Source organism: Besnoitia besnoiti, chromosome VIII (genome assembly GCF_002563875.1).
Source record: "Besnoitia besnoiti strain Bb-Ger1 chromosome VIII, whole genome shotgun sequence".
Classification (NCBI taxonomy): Eukaryota; Apicomplexa; class Conoidasida; order Eucoccidiorida; family Sarcocystidae; genus Besnoitia; species Besnoitia besnoiti.
In genome coordinates, this window is record NC_042363.1 from 179,326 (window position 1) to 202,189 (window position 22,864).

The following is a 22,864-nucleotide window of genomic DNA, read 5'->3' on the forward strand; positions in this document are numbered from 1 at the left end:
ACCTCGCAGGAACCCCCCACACAGAAGAAGAGCCGGTCTGAAACGAGGGGGCGTACACACGAGAGAGTGAGACCGGAAGAGAGAATCCGCGTAGAGCAACAACAAACAAAGACGCCGTCTATGGATCCTTTACATTCGCCGAGGGAGGGCGGCGCGCCGCCGCTGAGAGCCGGCCCCGTGTTGCTTTCGTCTCCTTCTCCCCTCCCTCTTGCTTCGCAGGACGCCCTCGGCTCCTCTTCTACGTATCGCTCCTCAGCCGGCGGGACAGGCCTCGAAACGAACGTGAGTCTGCTGCGACCAGCGGCGCTGCATCCTTTGCAAGCGGCTTCTCGTGCACGCGCCGAGATGCCGGAGAGCGCCGCGGGGGCAGCGAAGGGCGAGAAGACGGTCGTTGCGGGCTCCGGGGCTGTCGACCCCTTCTCTTCTCTGGGGGTCTTCGTGAAGCGTTCCATCTCTTCTGCAGCCGGCGAAAAGCGGGCGGACGCGGCCCCTGCGAAACGAAGCGATGCCGTCTCGGGGGGGCGCGTGAAGTCTGGGTCGTCTTCTTCTCTCTCGTCTTCCTTCTCGGCTCTGCGGCGCTCGCCGCCGCCGTCCTCGGCGGCTGGAGGGCCGCCGAGGCTGCCTTCTTTGCGTCCCTTCTCGCAGACTGGCGCGGAGACGCGACAGTCTGCTTCCTCGGCTTCTGCTTCGTCCCCCGCGCCCCCACACGCGGCTGCAGCGCCGCGGCCGCAACTCGTTTTTCCCGCGGCCTTCGCCGCGGTGCCCCCGTCGCTGCCCGCGGGTCTCCAGGCCCGGTGGCGGGTCTGCGTCTACCGGCACGTCTTCCTCGTGTACCCGCACCCGTCGATTTGGACTGCGTCGGTGCGCGCGGTGCCTCCGCCGAGACCCCCGGCCCCTGCGGCTCCAGCGGTGGGGAGCCCTTCGCGGTCGCGCGGTGGACCGGTGCTGCCCTGTCTCCTGATTCACCGGCGCAGCGGCGCCCTGGAGCAGCACCTACTGCCGCTGCGGACGGGCTTCCTCCTGCAGCAAGTCGCGCCCCGCTTGGCAGCCGCGGCGCTCGCCAGCGGCGAGCTGGTCGACGAAAGCATGCAGCCGCCAGAATCTTTTGGGCACTTTCACCTGGCACTCGACGCCGACGCTCTGCTGGGGACGCTCGCCGTGGGCGGGCGCCGCTACCTGGTGCTGGTAACCGAGGGCGAGCCGGTCGCGGAGTTTGAGGAAGAAGAGCTCCCGCGCCTCGCCTTTTCCACGGCGAAAGGCGACGACGAGTCCGCGCCGCGAGACCCCGAGGCCCGCCGGACCTCCGCAGAGGCGGGCTTCGCGCCCTCGCCGGAGCTCGAGCCCATTGTTGGAGACGGCCGCTGGACGAGGCGCATAGTCAAGTCTGTGAAGCGCGCCGTGTGCCTCCCTTACCATGTGAAGAATGCGCCCCCCGCGACGGGTTCCACAGCGAGCGCCGCCGCCCAGAAAACCCACCGGCGTCGCGGGGCCCCGGCCGCCGCGACTGCGGTCGTGCGGGGATTCGCGGCGTCGCTGGAGACCAAAAGGGGACACCCGCGCCGGTCCGAGGGTGGGACGCAGGGGGAGGCCCCGAGGCGCGGCGGCAGTGGGGACGGGGCGAGAGAAGCGAGTTTGGAGAAGGCGTCTGGCGCGGAGCTGGCGCACCGCGGGGGCACGGCAGGCCCGCGAGCGCGTCTGCCGTCTCTTCCGCTCGATTTGCTGGGCGAAGTCGTGGAGGAGAAGGACGACGGCGGCTCGGGTTCAGACCATCTCGGGTTCACAGACCTCGATCGAACGCCGAGAGGCGACACGGGAGGAGGCGATGCCGCGCGCACAAGTCATCCGCTTCTCTCCTCCTTTTCCTTCTCAGGAGAGGGCGCAGCAGACGTGGGCAGCGTGCTGCGCTCCTTCACGGGGGTCCGCGGTGGTGCAGACGAGGACGGGCGCGAGACGGCGTCGGGCTTTTCGTCTTCGTCGAGTGTCTCCGCGGCGGGGGTCGCCGGCGCCGGCGCAGAGGCCCCCGCCGACGCGCTGTCCCTCTCCGGCCGCCTCTCAGGCATCCAGACCCTCGTGAGCGCCGCGGCGGACAGTTTCATCGAGGGTGCGACAGCCGCGGCGTCATCCTGGGCTGGCGAGAGCCGATCCAACGTGACGCAGTGGATGGAGCAGTTCAGCTTCGCGCCCAGCGCGACAGCGCCCAGCGCCCTCAGCCTGGGCAAGTGGCTGGGCGACGCCTCCAACAGCCTCGCCTGGCCTGCGCTCCGCGGGCCCGAGGGCGACCGCGCCCGCGCCGGCGAGGAAGGCCCTGCCGCGGCCGGGAGCGCGCTCGCGGCGGAGGGGGGCGAGAGTCCGCTCGTGGAGCTCGTCGACGGTGGCGGAGGAGGCGGAGGAGGCGGAGGCGTCCAAGCGGGCGAGGGAAGAGGGCGGGGCGGTGACCTCGTTTCCAGCGGAAGCGCGGGCCCCTTCTCGCTTCCGTCGCTGGGGCTGGGCAAGTCCCTGCGCACTGTCAGCAGCGGGAGCAGCAGCAACTCGGAGAGCCCGAGCAGTCCCATGCGGCGCGTGGCTGGTGCGCTCAGTTCGGGCCTCGGATTCGGTTTGGCGGAGCTCGCGGCGGCAGCCAACCAAGTGACGACGGAGTTCATGAGGAGCCCAGCAGGGCAGAAAGAGGAGGCGGTTGCCGCGGGGGAGCCTGGGTGGTCCACGGCGTTCGACGGCGTTCGAGCCTCGCGAGACTTCCAAGACCGCGCCTCGGCGACCGCGGCCGTAGCCATCGCCACCGAGGTCGCGACGGCGGGCCCCACGGGCGCCTCCTCTTCCCCCACTTCCAGTCTCCTCGCTGTGTCGGCTGCCGCCAGGACTGAAGAGAGCGCGGCGTCTTCCGCGTTCAGCGAGGTCGACCGCTATGCGTCAGCGATTGAGAAGCTGCTCTGCAGCTGCTTCTACTACTCGTACGACTTTGAACTCACGCGCAGACTGCAGAATCAGCAGGACTGCGGCGTCTACACCCGCCGCCAGCGACTCCCCGGGTACGCGGACTGCGGCCCCGGCGGCCCAGGCAGCGCCGTCGTGTTTGCGCACCTGGGCGAGGACTCCGCAGACGAGGCCGCGGCTGGCGTCGACGCCCAGAACCCCGTGGCGAAGGGAGAGAGAGAGCGGAGCGGCGGAGACGAGCTCGCGAGAAGCGAGGCCGAAGGCGGGAGAGGCGAAGAAGGAAGAAGAGGGGGAGGCGCGCCGTCGACAGACGCCTCGGCGAAGACAGCGGGCGAGGCGCACAAGTGGCAGCTCTACAGCTGGAAGGGCCTCGGCCTGATCTCCGTCGCCGACGAGAGATTCACGTGGAACATGCAACTCTACAGCGAGTGGTTTGCGGCTGGAATCGACCAGCGGTGGATGGTGCCTCTGGTGCAAGGTAGGCGCGCCGACAGGTGATCAGACACTGGATGGCGAGGGAGACAACCGAGCCAGGTGCCACGCACAAGGAGAAACAGGAGGGATTTTGCCCAGGTGGATGCGACGGGAAGATGCGGAGACGATGATGCGTGTTCCTCGATGTTCTTCTATCCCTACACATCCGTTTGTGTATCTACGGTATGTGCCTCAAATGCTCGCGTAACAGATATCAGACTGACCATCGTGTTGAGTCTCGGCGCCGCTGATCCGTTTTTGGTGGTCTTCTCGCTTCTCTCAGGCTACATCAGCTACGTTCGACTCGAGCGAACCGCACCCGCGTCTTCGCTTTCGCGCCTGGCGCCCGCTCGCTATGGATCCGCAGGCGCACACCGCCTGTCGTCATCGTCGTCTGTGTCCTCTGGAGGAGGCGCGTCTCGAGATGTCTCCGGCACGTCCGCGGTCGGAGACGCGGCCGGCAGCGCCCACGAGACAGGGACGGACGTGCTGATTCGCAGTCTCGAACTGCTGCTCATCTGCCGGCGAAGCTGCCGCAGAGGCGGCACACGCTACAACGCTCGCGGCATCGATGATGATGGAAACGTACGCGAAAGCAAAAGCTAACTCTCCACAAGAGGGGCGAGAATTCTGGGGGACTCCTGCCTGGCCTAGGCGCGGAAGAGTCAAAGAGACAAATATGCGAAGAAAGAGAGAAAAGTGAAACACCGTCAGAGGGAACGAAGCCTTCCGACAACGCACACGCCTCTGCGTGTCGCTTGGGTCCCCTGTGGCCTTCGAGCCTTGCTCTTTTGACGTGTCGGCGTCGCTCGTTGTTTCGCTCTCTTCTTTATTCTGTCGCGGGAGGGTCATTGTGGGTCTGTCTTCTGCGCTGTGTGTCGTGTCTCCTCTTCAGGTGGCGAATTTCGCGGAGAGTGAGCAGCGCGTTCGCTTGGCTGAGTACGTGGTGCCTGCGTTGTGCCCTGCGTCCGCGGGGAGTTCTATCGCAGAGGAGTCCTGCGCCGCCCTCGCGGCGGTCGCCTCGCAGCCGAAGACTGACAAGCGCGGTCGCGGCGCGGACGCGCTGGGGCGGTGGGCGAGTCTCGTCCAGGTGCGTGGCTCGGTCCCCGTCTTTTGGGAGCAGACCGGCCTGACGGCGCAGACCACCGTCACGAGAAACACGATTTTGACCGCGCACGCCTTCGCCAAGCACCAGGTAGGGGACGCGAGAGCTGAACACTCTTCAAGCGTACTCTCAATGAGCAGATTCGTGTGCCTTCCTTGTCTTTTTATCCACGTGTAGACGCGTATTTGCAGAGATGGAGGTGTACCTGGGTGCATTTCTGAATACAGCTATATATGTGTGCGCGTATGTGTATGCCTGTGTCTCTTCTTGCCTTTCCATCCATTTTAGGGCTCAGGGTTTGCGGGGGAGGGGGGGGGGGGAGGAGCGATGAGCGAAGGGCCTGAGTTTCCAAGTATGCATTTCTCTTTCGCTCGTAGGCGAGCGGACGCGCGGGTGCGTCTGCCGAGGCGGACGCCCCTTGCGTGGAGTGCGCTGGGCTTGCCAGGGAGCTTCTGCATGTGGCTGGGCGAGGAACGGAACCTGCGTTTTGTCTCAGAACTTCCTTTTTCGGCGCTACGGCCCGACCATCGCGTACGTCGACCTCTTGAGCGGCAACCGCAGCACCGAGTCGCGCCTCGTCGCGGCGCTCAACAACCAAATCTCCGCCTACGAGCATGACCACCCCAGCGCCCCGCTCATCAGCCACTACCACTACGACTTCCATCAGCAGGTCAGCCCTACCTCGCGTTTTCAGGCGGCGTGGCCTCGTCTGGATGCATATGTGCATGCAAGCGATCTGCACGCGCAGGGGCGAGCGGCGAGTCGTCCCGCCGCTCGAGCTGTGCGCTGCAAGCACATGAAGTCTTCAGGCGAATCCCCGCGGAAGCGCGCGTCTCTCCGCACCTGCCTATCTGCCTCTCTGCCGGCCCGCTGCTTGCACACATCCTCGTGTGTAAATATCTACACATAATCAAACATATATGTATGTATATATGTGTGCATGTATATATATATATATATACTGTTTCGATGTGGGCACCCGCGGGTGGGGACTGTTGCGCATTGACTCTGCAGGTGAAGTCCAAGGCTTACGACGCAGCTCTGCGCGAGTTCGTGGAGGCGAACTTGTTGGAGCCGGCTGCGGCTATCGGCTTTTTTCTCGAGCCTTCGCGGCAGTTCCGCAAGAAGCAGCTGTGGCGCCGCGCGCGCGCCGCGCGCGGTGGGGGAGATAGCGCAGCGGCGCGCGAGTGTGGTGCCGAGACCGAGGAAGCCGACGCAGGACATCGCCAGCAGGGCGTGCTGCGGACGAACTGCCTCGACTGCCTAGATCGCACCAACGTCTTCCAGTGGTAGGCGAGACCAGGAAAGAAGAAGAATCTACCGAAGAGAACTGGCGCGCTGCGAAGAGACCAGAGACGAGGCGGACGGGACCCTCAGGGCCTCTCAGGGCTTGTGTGAGTCCTTTTTGTGGCGTTTTGCAGGTATTTCTGTTGGTTTTGGATCGTCCAGCATCTCCGCGCGAACCACTTTGACACCTTCCTTCAACCCGTCAAGAGGCGAAGTACGAGTTGTGCTTGGCCACGGCAGCAGAGTTCATCTCTGTTTCCATCCTCAACCGACGCAGATCGACGACGCATCCAGTTCTCTTCTGCTGCTTGCTTCAGCCGCTAGTTCCTCGGCGTCCCTGCCGCGCGGCCCTTTGCGAGATTGCCGGATCAAGTCGTCAGCGCGGCTGGGCGTCTCTCTCTCTCTCTTTCTCTCTGCGTTTGGCGCGGGTTCCTCATCGCCCGTGTCTGTCGCTTGCGCTGTGTGTCTCGCGTCAGACGTGCTGGTCTACTCTGCGGCTTCGCCGGCGTCTTCGCCGCCGCTCGCGGCCTCCGCGCTGTCGCCCGCGTCGTTCAGTCAAGTCCTTTTGTTCGTGGGGGGCGCGGGTCCCCCCGGGGCTTCGGCGCCCTTCTTCCGCGCGACTCGTCACGCCGCGCTGCGCAAGAAGACGACCCGCAGCGGCAGCGTGCGGAGACTCTCCTCGTCGGCCGCGTCGCATCACGGGGGGCAGCAGGCGGCGGCCCCCGGCGCCGCCGCGGCCCCCGCCCTCGAGCTCGAGGCTGCGCAGCGCGCGCAGGCGACCGCGCCGCGACCGCGCACCGGCGCCGGCTCGCCGTGGCCTTTCAGCCCGCGGCGAGCGAGCGAGAAGAAGAAGGAAGAGCGCGGCGGCAGGGCGGCGGAGACGAACCCGATGGAGTCGCTCGGCGAGGCGCAGCGGGAGCGGAAGGCCTCGGGCGGCGGACCCCGCGACGACCCAGGGCCCGCGGACGAGGACGTACAGATTCTACGCGAAGAAGTCAGGAAAATCTGGGCTGACCAGGTGAGACCAGAGAAGCTCGCGAATCTGTGTCTGTGTTTTGCGGTGGGCGTAGTCCGTTCGGCGGTGTCTGGGGGCCGCCACGGGCTCTTGAGTGCTCGCTCTGCGCGGAGGGCTGGCGCCGCGTGAAGGCGTCTGCAGGTCCTCGGGATCCAGACGCGCCACGGCGCCCGCGTGACGCGTCGCCCTGTCCGGTCAGACAGTTTGGGGCGGAGAGAGACCCCGGGCTTCCGCGCGAGACTGACTTTCTGCGGCTGCATTCGATTCGAGATTCCGCTTGGTCGCGCGTTCACGTGCTTGTGCCCCTCCCGCGGCCGAGTTCTTTTTCTTCAATCGAGTCGCTGAGCGGCCGAAAGACTGCTCTTTCTACGCGAGGCCTCCGTTTCCCATTTGCGCTGGATGGGCAGGGCGACAGCATCAGCATGCTCTACACGGGCACGGGGTCGGTATTCACCTCCCACATGAAGCAAGGTGGAAAGGCAACATTTTCTAGCAACTTGGATCACGCTTGGAAGGCCCTCGGCAGGTAGCGTCTCCCTTTTCGCTTTCGACTCTTCAGCTTTTGCTTGCTTCTTCTCTGTGCTTTGCTTTCCGGAGTTGTACGGTTATCCATTCCTTCGTGAAACAGTTGAACTTTCACCCTAGATTTTGGAATCTGTATTGTAGCATTAGGACTTACTTTTTTTATTGCTTTCGAACAGAACCGTGCGCGCGTCTCCGCACGTGGCGCGTGTGATGCATTTGAACGCGTCAGTACAGGAGCCCTCACGCGATCGTCGGCGACTCGCCTCTTCGCTCTTTTTGGTGTGCTTGCTGGTCGTTAGCTGTCGGGTTTCTGGCGCTTGGTGCGCCTCTCGCCCGCTGTGGTGTGTCCATGTTTCGCTTGTAGCTGCCTGCGCGCATGTTGGTGCATTCAGGTTCTATCAGAACACGTTTGAAGACACGTACCGGCAAGAGGTCATTGACGTCTTCCTCGGCCTCCATCGACTGAGCTTCGCTGCGGCGGCGCAAGGCCCCTCGTCGTCCTCGCGGCTGCCACCGCGCGTCTGTCTCTCTCCGCCGCTGGGGCGGGCGATGGATTTATCGTCCTCCGCCCTGCTCTCCAAGCGAGGAAACAGCGGCGCTTCCAAACTGTTTCTCGCGAATCGCCGCACGACGAATCAAGCCATGAAATTCTCTTCGTCCTTCTCGTCTTCGACCCGCGCCCTCGGCGACTCCGGCACTGCGCAGAAAGACGGCAGCCCCTTCGCTTGCGAGATGACCGTTCCCCAGCGGAGCTTGCGGCCTGATCACCGGGGCGACGCGGGCTCCCTCGACGGGGACGGAGAAGGGGCGGCCGCCGCCCATCTCGGCGCGGGCCGCAAGGGCGACGCCTACGAGGGTCGGAGGCGCGGAGACAGCGGGGACTGGTGGTCGGCCTTCGATGCGACCGCGGTCGGAGACGAGGGGACGAGGGCCTCTTCGCGGACGGAGGAGGGCGAGCACGAAAGGCAATCGGGGCGTCACTGGTCGCAGAACGAGGAAGGCAAGTTCGTCGACAGCACGCGAGACGAGAAACGAGGCGAAGTTCCCCTCAGAATTTGGATAGGAACTTGGAACATGGCAGGAAGAGACCTCCACGAGTGGGACGACATTGAGCAGTGGCTCACGCCCGTCAAAGAGCAAGCCGACGTCTACGTCTTCTGCGTGCAGGAACTGGTAAGGGCGGAGGGGAAGGGAGAAGACCGCGACGAGGAAACAAGAGACGCAGGAAGCTCCACACAAAAAAGCGAGTGAACTGAAAAGACAGAAAGAAAATGCAGGCGTAGAGTGTGAGGCTACACACCGCAGAGATGCGGGAAAAGGAGACAGCTGCGTTAAAGGCGCCGGCCTAGGCCCGATGAAGAGCAGCACCGGAGAAGACCGAGAGGGAGGCACAGCTGCGCAGAAAGGCGACATTCTCCGCCACATTCTCTCTTGAGAGAGAAGGCGCAGAGCTCCGGGAGGAGGGGGTCGCGCAGGGCTGCGTGGCGGCCGCGCGCGTCGTGCGACGACGCGTTTGGTCGCGAATGGATGTCCCCCCCCCTCCTGTGTTTATCTGCAGGTCGAGCTGACGGGTTTTCGCGTGTTGATGAACATGAAGGACAGCGACAAGGAGGCGCGTTTGGAGCAGAAGGCGTCATTCGCGGTGAACAGCGTGGCGCATCATTACCCGCAGCCGCCCTCGTCTGTATTGCTGCAGGAGCGCCTGAGGCAGAACGTGTCTTCGCTCTCCTTCCCGACTTCGCCGTCCGAGGACTCGCCCTACGCCTCGCGCAGGTCTTCTTCGCGTCCCTCCTCGAAGTCGCCTTCGCCGCCGCCGTTCGGCCCTGGAGACCTCCAACACGCGCGCGCGCCGCGCCGGCGCAGCGCCGCGGAGGTTGACGAGGGAGGGTTTGCTTCGTTCTTCACTCGTCAGTGGACGGGAGCTGCCAGCGAGGGCGCGGCGAGTGCGAAGAGTCGGGCGCGGGCCGCGGTGGCGGAAGGCCTCCACCGCGGCGCCGACACGGTGCAGCCCAACGGGCTCGCAGGCCACGAGCGGAAGCCCATGCCGACGTTCGTCAAAGTCCGCTCATGCTCCATGGTCGGGCTGATGATACTCGTCTTCGTCCGCACCGAGCTGCGCTACCTGCTCGCAGGTGAGGAAACCATCATGCGTACATGTGCACGCACATACATATATATCTGTTATCATGTTCTTACATACAAAATGCATGCATACATAAATATATATACATACATATCTATATTTATATACATACATGTTCACGTACATTCATGTCTATTTATACATACATACATACATTCATATATATATATATATATATATATATATATATATATATATATATATATATATACGTCGCTTTGTCTTTGTGTACGCATTTTGCTGAGCGAAAATAGATCGCTGGTCAGCATGCTCTTCTTTGGCTTGTCGCCGGACTGCTCGTCGTTGCCTGGCGAGAAGAGCTGCGTGAGGGGCGTTTCGATCCCGAACTCGTGTGCATTGTCGACGCCTGCGGGCGGCGCGTGTCTTCTCAGGTATCGAGGTCTCTGCTGTCAAAGTTGGTATGAAAGGCAACACCGGAAACAAGGCAAGTGCCGCGACTACCCGAACAACAGGCAGGCAACGTCAATGAATCTTGATATATATATATATATATATATGCATGTATGGTCGCGTGGGCGCCGACCAACACATTGCGCTGTTGCATTTTCTGGGGGAGAGAAGGGAAAACGCGACATGCTGGAGAGAGGAGAACTCGAAAAGCTGCGAGTCCATGCAGACGCGTGGGACTTCGAATATTGAAGCTCCAGAACGCTCGCGGGCGCATGCTTGGATGGCTTTGCGTCCTCCGCGTGAATCCCCCCGCCTCCACAGTTCCACTCTCCTACGGCCTGGCGTTTCTCTGGGCTTTCAACGGAAGAAAGAGCTTCTTTCTCATACAGGATATTCGATATTCGTTATGCTTTTCGTTCAGGGTGCGGTCTGCGTTCGCCTAAGCATCGCCTCGAGTTCGTTCTGCTTTGTGGATGTACACCTGGCTAGCGGACCCGGCAGCAGCCACGAGCGCATGCAGCAAATGTGCCAGATTCTTCAGCAGGCCTTCCAGTCGGGTCCCTCCTACACGCCCGCGGTCCTTGACCACGACTTTGTCTTTGTCGCCGGCGACTTCAACTTCCGCCTCGTCGCGAACCACCAGGAAGTCCTCGACGCGATGAACTTCCCGAATGGCCTCCAAACGCTACTCAAGTGAGAAAAAATATATATCTGCCGATCTGTATTTCTATCTATGTACATCTATTATCGATATCTAACTAAATCTGTCTATACCTATCAATACCTATCTATATCTATGTAAATCTATCTCTACCTATTTACATCTATATATCTATCTGTATCTCTCTCTCTCTATATATATATACATATATTCGCTCGCAGATGTCCTCAGACAGAAATGCACAGCCTGGCTTGCAAGTAGTTTTTATTCACTTGTGAAATGCGAAAGAAAACCTGTGCAAGGACCCAGGTGCCTAGGCGTCTGATGCATATATTTTTTTCTATTCTTGTAATATTTTTTTTTCAACATATGCGTACGGGACCGTCTCGGTTCCTTCATCGCCTTGCAGGAATGGTGTGTGGTGCCAGATTCTTGTGTACGGAGTCACATGCGCCTGGAGCACGCCCTGGAACTCAGCGTCGCTCATGCCGGCAGATGTTGTGTGCGTGCATGGGCGCGAAGCACCCCGAGGGGAGCGACGCCGACAGCGGCTGGTCGCTGAATCGCATTCGCTGCGGGGCGAGCGGCGCGCAGCTGAGTCGTCGTGTGTTGTTCTTGTCCCGTTTCTCTTTTCGATTCACTTTGGCGCTCTGCCTCACGCTTATCTCCTCTCCCGTCGTGCGGCTTGAGCTCTTCGTTCCCTGTCGCCTTGCAGCTCGTGGGAACTTGGTGGTCGCCTTCGCTTTTTCTCACGTCGCGGAGTGCTGAGTAGCGCTTTGCCTTTGCGCGGTTTTCACTGGCTCGCAGATCGGATCAGTTCTTCGTGAGCAAGCGTCACTCGCTACCGCCGTTTTTTTCACTTTCACGAGGCCCCCATCAGCTTCCATCCGACGTACAAGTACAAGAAAAACTCGTCACACTACGATCTGAAGCGCACGCCAGCATGGTACGTGCGCATTCTCAGCTGTCAGCGCCCTCGATTCAAAGAGCGTTGGGTTCGCTCTCAAAGCAGATCACGCTGCGACGGCAGCAGAGAGACTCGACCTCACCCCCGCGTCGGGCTAGTTCGGCTCGAGACGCTTAGCAAAAAGGGAAGCAAGAGTTCATTGAGAGGAACGTCCGGCCGATTGCTTCTTGGGGAGGCATTTGTCGCGACGACAAGGAATGCAGCCTGCTTGCGCTCGTGCGCGTTACTGCACTTTGTCGCACCCCAGAAGGTACACCGTTTTAACGATCATCCTGGGTTGCTGGTGTGCGGATTCCTCCGAGTGCGTTGTCGCTGCTTCTCTGTTTGTTGTTTGCTTTTGCATTTTCTTCCATGTGGGCAGCGTGACGTTGGCCTTCAGGTGCGACAGAATCCTTTATTGCGGCCGCCGCATTGTCGCTGGTGGCGCCGCCTCGTTCGGCGACAGCGCGGGAGAGCCCGAACCGGCGCACGCGTCCGCCTCCTCGGGCGCATCCCTTCGGTCGGGCTCTTCGACCGCCTGTTCTTCGGCTGGCGCCGCCTCGTCTTCGCTCTCCGCGGCGGAGGCCTTCAGCGGCGCTGCGTCCTCCTCCGCGGCGTTGTGGGGGGAGTCTCGCGGCGAGGTTGCGGGCGGCGCGCAGGCGGCGCCGATTCGCATTCTGTCCTACACGGACCATCCGCGGTACTTCTCCTCAGACCACAAACCTGTCTCCCTCGTCCTCACTGCGGCAATCTGCATTCCGAATGTACCGCCGCTCCGCTCGCCCCCCCCTCAGAGTCTCTCCGAGGACAGCGAAACGGCCGCGACTTCCTTGACGCTGGGAGCCTCCGCCCCATCGGGGGCCTGCGGGCGCGACGCGGGCCTCGCACGGCCGCTGTCCCGCGTGCCGGTCCGCGGCTCTGAGGATGTCGCGGCGCGGGGCGGAGACACTGAGGACGAGGTCGACTTCCCTCCCAACGGAGAAGGCGCGCGCGAGGCGGAGACGCACGGCGTCCCCACGGTCTTCTTCGAAGACCTGGACAGCCGCGACGAGACCGAGAGGCCGTGCGCCGAGCGAGCGGACGACGGATTCATCGACCTGCTGGCGACCGTGAGGGAGGACGACGGGGCGCGAAGCGGAGCGCGAAAGCAGAAAGGAACCGAAGGCCACGTCGAGGTGGGGGGGGGGCGAGGCAGATTCTACGGAGCGACCTTTCTGAGTGATGAGGAGGACGGCGACGAAGTCCCGACCGACCAAACAGACGATGAAGACGAGCTGCGCATGCGTGCACCGACGGGAGGCACGGGGCCAAAGCGCCTGGAGGGAGACTGGCACGACAGCGACGCACCTGGCACGCCTGCGGCCTTCCTGTCCAGCCCCCTGCCGACTGTCGACCTCCTGAGCGACACACTGCCGGGAGACAGGTCCGCAGTGTTTTCGGTAGCTAACCTGGCTGGGAACAAGCCGCCGCAGGCTTCGCGGGAGATGGAATTCGTGGATTTGCTGGGCACGCCTGTTGCAGCCGCGGCGATCGGCAGCGCCGCATGCCCCGCCGCGCCTTCGTCTTCGTCTGGCGACGAGCGACGGTGGGAGCGGTGCGCGCATCCGACGCTCGGCATGGCGAGCTCTTCGGGAGCGTTGGGCTCCAACCCCGGAGACAGTCCGACGGCCGCGTCCCCGGACGGAGACGGCTTCTTTGGAGCCCCGGCCCGCTCGGCCAAGCAGGCTCACCACGAGGCGCGTCGCGCCCCCCACGCGGTCGATCTGCTCCGCGGCGCCTCCGCGGACAGCGGGCACGCAGAGGGCGACAGCCCGCAGGGTAGAGGCCACGAGCTCGACGCCGAGTGGCTTCTGGGCGCTTCGGAGGACGCAGGCAGTCGTGGCGGCTTGCCCCGAGTCGGCGGAGAAAGGCGCGGACTCTCGCAAGTCGCGGGCACGCGGCCATCGAACCCAGGCCTTCCGTGGACGCTCCTTTCTTTTGATGAACTGAAGGACAACGCGTCGCTCGCGCCAACCAGCGGGCGGTTCCCCTCTTCGTCGCAAGCGCGAGAACAAGAAAAACACGACGACGTGTTTGATCTTCTCTCTTAACGCGAGGGCCCTGCCTCCTCACGTTTCACTCTCCTTGCATCATCCTCTCTCTCTCCCTTGGGGGTGTGAGGGGGGGTACGGGCTCTCGCGGCTTTGCAGCTGCGTCCGCGCAGTGAGAAAGAGAAGCAGAGGGGAGGCGAGAAAAGCCTGTGCGGGGCCCGGGCGCTGGCCTCCTGTCGCTGCCACCTGTGTCTCCTTGTCTCTTCCTGCGACTGCCCCTGTCTTTCTACATGAATTTTTATTTAGCCTCTTGCGTACTTGGGAACGCCATTCTTGCACATTGTTTTTGCGCGGCTCCTGCGCGTCCTGCGAATGTCTTTCTCAAATGCCGCGAGGCTCGTAAGACGTCTATCGCGTCTTCGTGGTGTCGCCGCGCGCGCGCCCGCCCTCTGTGTGTTCGTCTGGGCATCGTCGTTTGAAACGATGCCTTACGTTCTCAGCGGCCTCCTCTGATTTTGTCAGATTGTCCTGTCTCGTCATCTCTTCTGATGTAGACCGCTGCGCTCGAGCGATCCTGTACGTCCGGGGGGCCGCTCGCTCGCTGCTGCGGGCGCGGGAACTGCACGGTGTCTCTCACATACCTCAGAAAAGGGCTTTTTGCGAATCGAGGTAGTAACAGTCTTCCATGGAAGTAGGAAACACGCTCGACGTCAGTCAGTCAGAAGGCACCAGCAGGAAGTAGGAACTTGCGCATAGAGTGGCGTGAGGGCAGCGGGTCTCAAGGCTAACGAGCAGAGGTGATACTGGGAAGTGGTGACAAGGGAGACAGAACAGCGTTGCTTCACGCAGACTGGAGAGAGCGCGGTGAGCGGAATCCGAGAAGGGACTCGGCTGGCGAGGAGAGTTTTGCGGAAATGTCACCATGAAGATGAGGACGCATGCGACTTTCACTCACGCAAGATATACGGCACTCTCCAGCATTACGCCTTTTTTCTGCGCAGACACTGGCGAACCAAGGAAGCAGCCGCACAGATTCTCAGAGTGCTACGCGGCAACCCAGAGGTCTTTTGAAATGCCGATACTTTTTCTTCGAATATGGAGACGAATATGAATAAATAGCCCAAGCAGGGGCGGGGCTCTAACGTCACACGAGGCGCGAGAGCTCCCACCAAGACACACCGTCGCGTGCAGACTGTCGCAGCCGTGTTTCCGCACGTATTCAATTTTATGCACGTGAATATTTATGTATTTGCATATATATGGTGTTCCAGTGCTGCTGAGAGGTCTGCGTGGCCGCTTGTGGGTTGCAGCGAGAGATTGAGAGGCGCCCGTGCTGGGTGGGGGGTTCGGACGGCAACTCAGAGGCGGGTACTAAGTCGTGGATGATTCATTTGGTTAAACAGCAAAAGAGCAGACACCCCTTCTCTTAGTTAAAATTCATGTGGACGCAATCTGCGTGTCTTCAATGCTTTTTTGTAGACGCTCATGCAAACGAAGCGACGGCTCAAAAAGCGCAGCGGAGAGCGGACAGGGCTGTGTGGGGTATCCTTTGGCTCTCGATAGGCGAGCGAGACGCACACAGTCGTTCAACTTATGACTGCATGAACCTCGTAGAGAGCTTAATCCTGCAATTGGTATGCTTGAGGAGCAAGGTGGCGGGTCCTCAAGAGGTCAAAGCGTGTATTTACAGCCGGCGCCCGAGTTCACGGCCGACTGCGACTCTGCGAGAAACACCGAGGAGGCGAGACCTGCTAGGGCAAGGATGACATTACTGAGCTCTGTATTCCCTTAAAAAATCCGCATTTTCTCTCGCTAGACGTGGCGATGAGGATAACCGTGACTGGATGAGCTGTCCGAGCGCAGCAGTTTGCGGGGGGGCGTCGAGTTTCGCGGCGCGGCGGATGTTCGCCTGCGGCAGCTTGGATGGGCGGATCGTGTCTCTCTGGAACTAAACACTGAAAGACCGTTCCAGAGGAAGAAGACGTGCTTATTGAGTCGCACGACTTCTGTTTCAATCATCCGGTCGTTTCTGAGGTAAGTCTGCCAATTTTTTTGACCACTCCGAGACACAGCTACCTACGCACTCGGGCTGTCCCACAAGACCTAGAGCAGCATGACTGAGACGGCATGAAATCTGCTTTGCTTTTTCACCCGACGCATTTGTGGCTTGTCAAGCGTTATCTCGTTTGCCTTGAATACGAAGCAGCGAGAGAAAAGTGATTTCGGCGGTTTCTTTGAGACTCTCCGTTTGCGAAAATTGTAGTGTGTCGCACGCGTGTCGGTACAGCGACAGCGACTAGCGCATGCACTCACTGCGAATGGCTTTCCCTGTTTTCAAAACAGGCGTACGTCTTCACAGGACATGCTTCCAAAGAGACCCCTAAAGGCACTTTCTGAATGAAAAACAACACCCGCACGCCTTTTGGCCGCTTCTGCGCGCTTGTAGTCGCCGATTCCACGTCAGTCGGCATGGTGTGTCTTCAAACCCATAGCATATCTCTGGAGGTCGGTGTCTTCACGCGGATGTCGACAGGTTTCACGTTCTCGTAGCTGATTCAGTTTCTTCTCTGCCATCTGTGCTGGGTCCCTCCATTTGAGACAAATCTCCAGCCGTTTCCATTCCCCAGAATATGGTCGCCCTGCCTCGTTCGCATGCATACAGCCTCGTTGTGAGATCGTTCGCTGCGTCAGTGCGCGCGATTAATTTTCCTCGAAAAGCTTCTCAGCAACCGGTCACCGAACGCAGAACAGGAATGCAAGCCTTTGCATGGATGCGGGCACCAATAGCACATTTTTGTTCCTGCTGCTTCCTCATGGGACCTCCTGCAAACTGAGCGAGCTCGACGTATTTGGACCCTGGAGAGAGATTCGGCTGAGGTATCACTGCTGGTCCAACTAAACTGCCGTCTCGACACGCCGTTGACAAGAGTTTTTCGCCGTTTCCTCCTCTCCAGCAAAGCGCTCTTCGATCTTTCAATCCACCTTAGTTTCTCTCCCTCTACGCGCTCATGCCTGCCGCCGGCAACCCTCCGTCGCTTCTCTCCTCAGGAAGCTGCACGCAGTCTCTCTGTTCTGAAGACCCGTCTCTTTGCTCAGAAAGCTTTCCTCCGTCTGGACTCCCCCCATCTACCTCGCCACGGCTCTCTCTGCGCCCTGCCAGCGATTTTCGCGCAGGCGCCTCTCCGCGGAGGGAAGCGTCGCAAGCGCACGGCGGCGTGGAGCGCATAAAACCCGAAAACAGAAAAGCTCGGGTCAGCGAGGGGCTGGACGATGCTGCCGATGCGCAGGCAGGCAAGGCTGAAATGACTCCTACGCAGTGCGATCTAAATCAGCTCCTGGTTCGCCTGCTGTCTCTTCCCTCGTCGCACCCCCGGGCCCCTGGCGCCGTTCCGCCTTCGACCGCGGTCGCAGAGACTGTCTCCACGGGGACGGGCCTGGAGGAGCTTCCAGGGCGCGGCCGAGAGGAGGACTGTCTCCGCGAGACCAGTCCAGCGAGAGAGGCCAAGGGCCGGTCTCTCAATTCAGAGGCAGTTCCCGAGAGGCCGGCCAGCGACGCAGTGTGTGCCAGCCCACACGTGGGCGCGAGCGGAAACGATGAGGCTTGCGAGAGGCTCAGAGGCCCAGAGGAGCGGAGCGGGGAGGGGGTTAATGTGGCGTCCGGACTCTGCGAGAGCGGCCCCAAACACGCGGGCTGCGTGCGCCCCCGCCCGGAGCCCGAGGTGCTCAAGGGGGACTGCGATCGCTCGGCTTGTGCGGACGCGGTTTCGAATGCCCAGGCTGCCGAGGAGCGAATAAGTAATGAAGGTAAAACCGTCCTGAAGCATGTCGTCTCTTTCGGATTCTCGCTCGCGGCCCTCGAGGCGTGGGTCCCCCAGCCTTCCCCCTGCTGCGCCGCCGCCGCCGCGGTCGGTGCCTGGAACGCAGTCCGCGGCCTCTCTGTTCCCCGCCAGCCAATGGGCGAGAAAAAAGGAAGTCCGACGGAGACAGGGGCGCTGGCCGCTCCGGCTGAAGGCCCAACGGAAGCGCCCGCGGGCGCAGAGAGGAGCGCCGCAGACGCCAGACGCCTGGGAGATGGCGCGCCGAGAGAAGCCCTCACCAGCGACGCAGCGCTCCTCGAGGCGGAGGATCTCGGCGCGGGAGGACAACCGGATCAACGACGAGGAGAAGATCAGGGCCGCGGAAATGCGCTCTCGCCTCCGCCTCCGCGAACAGGAGAAGCGACAAAAGAGCGACGCTCGGATTTGTTGGAGTCGCGTTCACACTCCCCCTCGGCGCTGGACGTAGGGGCGGGCCTGGAGGCGCTGCTGGTGCAAGCGAGAATCGCGAGGAAGGAGACGCGGGCGCGCTTCCTCTCTTTGCTGTTGTCTCCTGCGCAAGCGTGCGACGAGAGCCTGAGAACGCGGTACCTGGCTGAACTTCTCGAGTTCGAAGACTACGTTTTGAGAGAACTGCTCAAGGCCGAGGCTGCAGAGAAGGAGACGCGGAAACAAAAAGCGCCTGAGGCGGGACAAGCGACTCCGAGGGGAAAGGCAGCCACTGAACGTGGGCGGGAGGTTCTGAGCAGCGACGCGGCGCAAGACACGGAAAAAGAGACAATTGTTCATCGCCCAGCAACCGCACTCAGCGGAACCGGGGACCCAGAACGCGCAGCATGCGTAGAGCAGCGACAAGCGCAGGCGAACGGCTGCAGCGGAGAGACAGGAGGACTCGCGGAGGAAAAAGAGCCTCAAAAGGAGTCGAACGATGCAGGACGAGAAGAGGAGGGCGCAAGCGGAGACCGAAGGGAAAGCGGCTCGCTCATGCGCGAGGGACAAACGGAGAGAACAGGAGAACAAGGTCAACAGACTCCAGGCGCCCAGACGAGCGAAATGAAAGCGGGCGCTGAAGAGAAAGCAAGCGGCCTTGAGACTGATAAGAAGAGAGGCCCCTCTGCGGCCGCGTCGCCTGCCAGGGGCGCCAAACAGAAGAGGACGCGAAGCCTCCTGCTGCGGATTCTTCGAGAGACGCTCGAGCCCTTCCTTCTTTCCGGTGGACACGAGAGGCCTCCTGCCTCGCTGTCTCCGTTCCTCGCCGCCGTCGCCTCTGAATCGAATTCGTTTTCGCCTCCCAGTGGCGACTCCGCCCTGCACGCATTCGCTCAAACTGCGGCGTCCCCTAGTTCGCCTGCGTCTGCGGCGTCTGGAGGTCTGCATGCGACACGCAAGCCCGCTGTGGACTCTCCTCCGTCCCCCCCTTTCTCGCCGATCGCCTTGCGTCCTCGTTCTCCTTTCGCCTCTCCGTCTGCTGCCTGCGCCCTGGACTCCGGCGTCCCTCCCCTCGCTCTCCCTCGCGCGCCCGACTTTCCGACTCTGAGCGTCTACTCGCCTGCGGCCTTGGGAGACCAGCGCGAAGAGAGCTGCAGGGCGGGGGCGGCCGTGAGTGGCGTGGGGGCCTCGGCCGCCAGCTGCTCGAACGCGTGCGAGGAGGCTGCCGGTGGAGCTGGCGAGAGAGCGCTTGTCAGGCTGCCAGCGCGCGAGGGAGGAGAGGGAGCCTGCGGGACAAGCGAAGCGCGCTGCTGCCATGCCGTCGACTGTCGGAGTCCAGCGGCGACTTCTGCGCATGCAGCGTCTCCAGTGTCTCCTTCAGAAGCCGACAAGGTGCCCTTCGCGGCGGCTGCGCCTCCAGGCGTTCTCTGGCGCCTCGCACGCTCGCTCTGGTCAGATTCAGCAGCCTGCGAAGGCGACGCGGCAGCCGGCGAAGGCGACCCGCGTGGACGTCTGCGGCCGCGCGAGCCGAGTGCGGTCTGCGGATGCGCCGAGGAAGGAGTTGAAGCCCGGGAGGGCGAAGACGAGCGAGGAAGCAGGAGGGCGCAGCTGGACGGGGTCAGTTGCTCTTCTTCCTGTACTTGCGGCTCGACGCCGAGTTCGCCTTCGCACTGCTGCTGCTGCTCGGTCTATTCCGCGTCGCCTGTCCCTTCGCGCTCCATGTCTCCATCACAGATTCATCCGGCCTCTTCACCGGGTTCTCCTCGCTCTCTCTCTCCGTGTTGTTTTCCGCCTTCACCTCGCTGGTTTCCGCCCGCGCCCGCTGCGTCGTCTGTTCGCCCTTTCTCGCGGTTCTTCTCTTCCGCTTTGTCCCCTGCATCGGTTGCCACTTCTTCCTCGCTGCTGGTGGTGGTCCTGGAGCCGCCGAAGAATCCCGACAGAGTCTTCGCGCTCGGGAGGCGCCGCAGCGGCAGAGCGGCAACGCAGGCTCCAGCGACCAGCAAGTTGCAGCTCGCAAACCCGCCGCGTGCGTCCCCTTTGCGACTGCGCGGAGGCGCTCAAGAAAGCGAGAAACGAAAGCGAAAGGAGACGCGGCACTGCCTCGAGGCTCCTCGTCTCAAGCAGGCAGACGAAGGAAGTCCTGCCGCAGGAAAGCAACTCGAGCCCCCAGCGGAGGAGCCAGGCAGGGACGATGGCCGCGCGAGTGGCGAGGAGGCGAACGCAGGGAGTGACGCGGAGAGAGAAAACGTCCGATGTGGAGTCAGCGAAGAACGGATCGGGGCAGTCTCGCCGCTGGAGCAGCGAGGGGACGGAGATCGAGACGAGGAGGAAGACACCAGTGAGGCAGACGAGCGGGCGAGGAGGGACAGGAGGGCTCGAGGCGCGGCACGAAAGAGCGACGAAGAAGAGACTCTGGGACAAATCACGCAGGAGGCGGAGGGGTTCCGGCTCGCTGTCGCTCGGCCGCTCGAAGAGGAGGAATCGAGACAGGCTGTGAAGAGGCGAGGGAGCGATGCTGCTCGGTTGCGCGCGCGGAAACTCGCCTCAGCGCTGGAAGTCCTCATGCAAAGAGGACAGGCGGAGAAGCGTCTGCTGGTCGCCAAGCCCAGCACGCGCCACGCCGGGAACAAGCAGTTGCTCGAGGCATTCGTTGAAATCGAGAAAACTTACCACAGTTGCTTGCCGCGAGACGACGAGGGAAAGGACCAAGCGGCGCCTGAGGGAGGAAGCGAACGCGAGTGCCGACACGCCAACCCCCAGAGAGCGTCCGCAGGCGATACGGAGACAGAATGCGGAGAAAAAAAGGAGAAAGAAGAAACGAGAGAGGAAACGAAAGAAGCGGAAAGCGGCGGAGGAGAGGCGCAAGGGTGGGGGGACGAAGGCAGGATCGGAGGTCGCGACCTTGGCTCACTTTCTGAGAAAGAAGAGAGCCGAGCAGTCGCTGAAGACAGCGGCGTCGGCAGGACCGAAGAAGCGGGAGCAAGCTGCGATGGGCGGCCGACTGAAGACTGCCTCGGCGCCTCCTGGGTTTGTCCTTTCTGCAGGAACGGCGTACGGGCGTTTGCGCTGATGGGGGGCGCCGGCACGCGCAGCAGGTGGACCGTTGGCGGCCGCGAGGAGAGGGGCGGCGAGGCGCGAGTCGGCAAGCAGGCCAAGAGGAAGTGTGTGGCGCCGAGCGAGGAGAAGAGGACTACTGAGACGGAGAAGGAGAAGGACGAGGAGGGAGAGAAGAAGCCAGAGTGCGAACAGACGCCGACGGGGACAGGCGAGGCGGGGGGAAGGAGACTGCAGCGGCCGCAGAGACCGACGTGGACCCTGCGATTGAGAAGGCGAGTGACGAAGAGACAGAGGGCGACGACCGGGCTGAAGCGCTGCAGGCGGAGGAAGAGGAGGTGGATGGTGCAGGCGAGAAAAGGGCGACGAAGAAGAAGCGGAAGAGGAACAGCGTCGCGGAAAGGCGAGGCAGCAATACGGCGGCTAAGCGAGGGCCTGCAGAGGCTGACGCAGAAAGGGAGAAGGCTCGCGCAGAGGAGGAGGAGGAGGCGGAGCGAGACTGGCGGCGATTCCTGAGCTCCTTCGAGGAGAGAGACAGCGCGATCGTCGTTCACCTGCAGAATCACTACGCCCTCGTCTTCGGGTGGAGAGAAATCTTGGTCGAAGGCGCAGACTCTGAGAACTCCGAGCGCCCAAAGGAGCCGGGGGAGATTTCTGGTGCGCTCCGCGCAGGCGCGGAGGCAGGAGGCTGGTTGCCTTGCCCGGACGAACGCGCTGAGGAAGGAAACGGCGAAAACGGCTCCACGCTGGCGCCTGCGGAGCTTGAAGCAGACTCGCTGCGCGTGGAGAGCGAAGAGGCAGCCAGTGCCACGGTTGATAAAAGGATCTCTTCGGCCGCAAAGGAAGCACAACAGCAGCGTCCCTCGCCGTTGGCGGCCTCTCAGGGCGCGAGTCAAGAGCAGGGCAAAGCCCATAGCCCCGCGCATGCATGCAAAGAGGGGCGGAAATGCAGCGAAAGCGTCGAGGCCGCAGAACGCGTTTCAACCGCACAACGAACGGCATCTCTCTCTTCAGCAGGAGAGCGAGCCGGCGCGTCGGAGTGCTTCCTCGTGACTTCTGAAACACAGGCTCCCAGTTTTTTCGATGCGTGTCGAGAGCGTGAGGGGACTCCATCCTGCTCGCCAACTGCAAACGCTTCGGACGCGGTCGCGGACGGGAGCTGGCTCTGTGTGGTCGAGCCGAGCGCGCGCGGGGGGCTAGTGGGCGGATCCTGTGGAGTCAAGAAGAGGATTCAGACGTCTGGCGAGCAGACGGAGTGTGCGGTGTCGTGCGCAGGAGACTTCCAGCAGCCTCAATCGCCTTCTCTGCTTTGCCTCGGGCGCTCGGGTCTGCCCAGCAACCGGAGTCGCTCCGAGTCGCGCGAGGGAGTGTATCGCCGTGAGGATAAGACCCCGGAGCCGCGAAGGAGGAGAAGGGAGGTCCTGACCGCTCGTCGAGGGCAGGCACCGAGTGCCTGGGTTCCGTTTGATGAGCTCCGAGTCCTCATGACGCGCTGGAAAGGCTACCGACTGATGCAGATGCAGCTTCTCTCGCTCCCTGCTGTCACGCGCTGAAAAGTTTAGAAAAGCTGTCAACGCCGAAAGCCGAGTCGGCAGGGCGGCTCTTCCCACGGCGCAGCGCGACTCAGAGGCTCGCGCGGGAGACTCAGCCCGAGGGCGCAAGGCGTCTCTCAAGGAACCGCATCCTTTCGCGGGCTCTGTTTCGAGGAGCTGCTTACGTCTGTCGGGCCTACAGGCGCGGAACTCCGTTGACCTCGCCGGGGGACGCGTGTGGAGTGGAAGCGCGAAGGCCAGCGCAAGACGTGTGGGAGATAGGCAGGCAGCGCTGACGTGTTGGCTGACTCGTGGCAGCGCAGCCAGGTTTCGAGGCAATCTCGGAGGAGCTAGATTCCTCATCTCGGGGTGTACGGAAGGACGGATGCCTCCGCCTTCGAAGCTTTGCATCTGTGAAGTGCAGGGAGGGGAGAGAAGTGAAAACAGCGGGTTCGGCGACGAAAGAGGAATCGCGTCTCGTGTGACAGTCGGGTGTACGCGAGGGA

At 62.2% G+C, this 22,864-nt stretch overlaps 2 protein-coding genes across 2 annotated transcripts; both read left to right on the top strand.

Moving 5' to 3' along the window:
* Window positions 1–120: 120 nt before the first annotated feature.
* On the top strand, window positions 121–13,588 carry BESB_081580 (uncharacterized protein; the record flags this gene model as incomplete). Its single annotated transcript, XM_029366508.1, has 14 exons — window positions 121–3,409; window positions 3,689–3,990; window positions 4,301–4,600; window positions 5,007–5,180; window positions 5,525–5,799; window positions 5,932–6,011; window positions 6,274–6,815; window positions 7,220–7,338; window positions 7,730–8,510; window positions 8,896–9,469; window positions 9,873–9,925; window positions 10,313–10,584; window positions 11,433–11,498; window positions 11,881–13,588. 14 exons carry the CDS (start codon window positions 121–123, stop codon window positions 13,586–13,588), a joined length of 8,535 nt encoding a protein of 2,844 aa, XP_029216968.1.
* A 2,948-nt stretch (window positions 13,589–16,536) lies between these two features.
* On the top strand, window positions 16,537–22,379 carry BESB_081590 (uncharacterized protein; the record flags this gene model as incomplete). Its single annotated transcript, XM_029366509.1, has 2 exons — window positions 16,537–20,933; window positions 21,038–22,379. 2 exons carry the CDS (start codon window positions 16,537–16,539, stop codon window positions 22,377–22,379), a joined length of 5,739 nt encoding a protein of 1,912 aa, XP_029216969.1.
* Window positions 22,380–22,864: the final 485 nt, after the last annotated feature.